Below are 3,852 nucleotides of genomic sequence, written 5' to 3'. Positions count from 1 at the left end.
TCCCCCCCCCCCCCCCCTCCTATCTATTGACATGTATGTGAGACCACGATCAAAGTATTCACGAATTTAGTTCTAGAAAGAGAGTTTTACGGCACTTGCAACACAATACAATAAGGCCATAGAAGTGCCCAAGATTAGAAGCGTTACAAGAGAGTAACCACCCCAAAAAAAAGGAGGAGGAGAGAGCCGGAAGAGAGATTTTTTAACAGGAAAGAAGGAGCAAACCACACCACATCACCAGCCAAAAGTATTCACAAAGATACTAATAATGGGATGGACAGCAGATAAAAAGGCAAGTTTAACCCAGGCTCGTTGGGAATTAATGTTATACAACATGTGATTGAACCTTTTTCTCTCTATGTGGCTGAGTGTTAGCGTACGCCAATTTTTTTTACTGCTAGTGCTGCTATTTTAAAGCTATGGATACGCCGTTTCGTGTGAACATAGATCTGAGGCAGCGCTATCTACTAGTAGTAACAACTCAAAACTGCCAACATCTGGAATACGCGCTTTCGTGTGATAGGCGACGAAATTTCTAGCATAACAATGAAAATGATCAGTGTTTTACTTGTCTTCTCATTGCCATTCCTATTTTGAGTGTTCAATAAGGAAAAACGGTCCTTTTAAATACCATATGACTTGACGTGCTCGTTCAGACCTAAACAGTATATTATTATTCCCGGTGGCAGAAAAAAGTTGAATTTTGTTAGTCTGTGTCACCAACGGAAGAGTCTAGAATATTCATTACTGACTTTTATACCAATAGAGAGATAAAAAAAAAAAGAGAAATTTACTGAGCTTTTGTTTATCTGCAATAAATCATGTGTTTCATCGTGGTGAAATCAGGCTCTCGTCAAAATAAGGGAATCGAAGAGACCGACATTTTTTCCCCTACAGTTAGGCAAATTGTATAGACTTTGTGTATTTCTGGCTCAGTACCTTTTAGTCTTATTGAAAAATACACTTATGTGTGGGTTTTACTGGAGAAAAAAAAAGTTGATGGCAGGCAACAAAAAAATTTAACTTTGCAGTTTCTAAAGACACTCAAGATTTAGAAGTCACTAATTTTGGGCTGTTATTTTCACTCGACTTTTATCTAGGACATAATGCGACTCTCCATCTCCCTCATTCTCAAATATCTCGACTTCTTATAAAGATAGAGGGGTACTTTTTTCATTATAACAAATTAAAATAAATCAGCTTTAAGAATTGATTATTAACTCCATATACTCCAAACCAGACGAGCACCTGATTCCACCGCGTCGTGTCACATATTCTGTACACATTTGTAAATCTAAGCCCTTGGAGGCTCGTAAGAGTAGAATACCGGTCTACAGAATTCTAAGTAGGGTTGGGTTGGGGTTGGGGTTGGTAGGGATTTATTTTTACTTCTATGGTCTTCTTAGGTAATGCACCTCGTAACACTTCGTGCGAACTGATGGGAACTTTGGTATCCAAACAGGACACGCAGGATTTTTATGAGTATAAAACTTTTTGTAACCTTGACTCTCCACACTCTGAACTACCTCGAGGGAGTCCCTCTTAATAGTAGCAACGTGATATTCTAAGAGCAGCTGCTTAAAGTGCTTTATCTCCCCGCTCGCCACCATGTGCTTCAAACTGCTCCACTCGGCACCCTCCACGTCTATCTTCACCACGTCGATTGTGGCATTCACGTGACCCAAGAGTTTGCGGATGTCCGAAAAAGTGTACAACTTCCAGCCCCTTTTGTTGACCGTCGTCTCCCCGGCAATGCCGATTTTGTAGAAGTGGACCTTATCGGACCTGCAACAACAATTTTAAAAAACTAAGGTCGTGGGAGAGGTATTGATTGATCCACATTTCTTTTTTGACTGAAGACATAATCGTACTCTAAATTTCTTATTTGCATGGGTTCATATGCAATATATTTAACCTTCATACTATGTATACAAAAATATACATATGCGTAATGATGATGATTATAATATATAATGACATGACGATAACAAAAATAATTTATAAGGATGATTATCATTATACTAGCTGGGTACCCGTTCGATGAACGGACTCAGAAGAATCGATCGTCAAGTCGTTGTGAAATCAGTGGGCACACCCGTGAATGGAAGCTTCACATGTTTACAGTGGCGTCTTAGAAGACGGACTTTCCCCAAAATTGAATCTAAACAAAACGAATAAAAAAACTGAAAATTAAACTACAGTGACTTCTGACTCCTTAATATATCTGTGCACCCTTTAAATGATTCTGAACCGCCGTTAATTTCTTTCAAATAGGAAAGATAAGTGGTCCAGAAGTTTTAAGCGACCAAAGTGACGGACTTTCACAAATATATATATTTATAATATTCACCATCATAATAATGATAGTAAAATTATGAATATCAATAAAAAATGATAATAACAGACCCTAATGGCAATAATGATAAATGATAATGAGGATATGATACAATGGCAATGTTAATACAAATAGCTAAAATAATAAAGAAGAAGAAGAAGAAGAAGAAGAAGAAGAAGAAGAAGAAGAAGAAGAAGAAGAAGAAGAAGAAGAAGAAGAAGAAGAAGAAGAAGAAGAAGAAGAAGAAGAAGAAGAAGAAGAAGAAGAAGAAGAAGAAGAAGAAGAAGAAGAAGAAGAAGAAGAAGAAGAAGAAGAAGAAGGGGGAGGAGGAGGAGGAGGAGGAGGAGGAGGAGGAGGAGGAGGAGGAGGAGGAGGAGGAGGAGGAGGAGGAGGAGGAGGAGGTAACATTTCACGATATAGGCGTGTAAAACATCTACATTTAATTAAGAAACTACTCTGTTGTTAGAAAGAAGTAAGCTTAATGGTACACATGCTTAACAATGGCATCGAATCAGTCAACTCCGTTTCTGTATGATATGGTTAGACAATGTGTTCAGTCTTTGCAGAATGCTGTGTTTATCCAAACTTGGTTATCATTGTCATGAAAATAAACTACGCCCCTTCCTTAGGATAAGACACTGTGTTCACACTGTGTAGATTGCTATTTAATTTTTAAAATTATTATTGCCAGTAACATCAAAAACAAGATGTTTTATCAGGCCAATATTCACACATTTTGGTCACTTGTAGAAGACATTTAGTGTACCTGTTGTGGGATTCCTGTTTCATGCTGGGGTCAAAAGAGTAGACGTGACACCCGTAATATTTAGCAGTGTTGTCGTCAAAACTGAAGTCGTTGTTAATCCCGAACGAGTAGACGATGCAGGGGTGCCTGGGCCTCACATCCACGTCGTCACAGATCTCCCAGCCGCCGTCTCCGATTTTGCCCATGCGCAACTTCCGGGAACACTGCGTCTGTGACAAAACAAGGTGGTGCATTGAGCGGGTTTAATGTCAACGGGGAGTTACTAGAATCATACCATGTGAACAGTCCTGTTCAAATCAGGCTTTCGTCAAAATGATGAATTCAAACAAATCGACAATATTTCGATAATTTTGCAATTTCCATGGGTTCAAAAGATTAGTATTTTATTTACTCTTTTCTAAACACCCTTTATTTCCATTTTTTTAAAAAAACATTTATGTGTGGGTTTTACCGATGATCAATGGCACAGCAAAAATGTAAATTTACCGTTTCCAAGGACACTAAAGACTTAAGAAGTCACCAAATATTGACGACAATAATCTCAGCTACCTAACTCTGACGCCAGGAAACCACCAACACCATTCAACCGCTAATATCTCTGCTTGCATTTAAGACGACAGATAGAAATCTGGATACTTCTTTCATCAAAAGCAATACAAACGATACCAATAACTTCACATGGTCCAACACCGTGTCGTGATCCAAGTTATCGACACCAACTCTCTTTCCACCCCGACCTCCTCACCCCCCA

The 3,852-nt window shown here is 38.7% G+C and overlaps 1 protein-coding gene across 1 annotated transcript in view; it reads right to left on the bottom strand.

Annotated features, from left to right (window-relative positions):
• Positions 1 to 161: 161 nt before the first annotated feature.
• The window catches only part of LOC101849383 (methyltransferase-like protein 24), a gene marked incomplete in the record, with an annotated part of 45,211 nt that continues 41,520 nt past the window's right edge, over positions 162 to 3,852 (bottom strand). Inside the window, 2 exon segments of the mRNA XM_005101968.3 lie at positions 162 to 1,785; positions 3,102 to 3,310. Coding sequence (XP_005102025.2) covers positions 1,392 to 1,785; positions 3,102 to 3,310 — 603 coding nt within the window.

This window comes from Aplysia californica, unplaced genomic scaffold, assembly GCF_000002075.1.
Source record: "Aplysia californica isolate F4 #8 unplaced genomic scaffold, AplCal3.0 scaffold00306, whole genome shotgun sequence".
In the NCBI taxonomy this organism is placed as follows: Eukaryota; Metazoa; Mollusca; class Gastropoda; order Aplysiida; family Aplysiidae; genus Aplysia; species Aplysia californica.
Note: the sequence above shows the minus strand (reverse complement) of the source record. Positions and strands in the feature narration are given on the sequence as shown.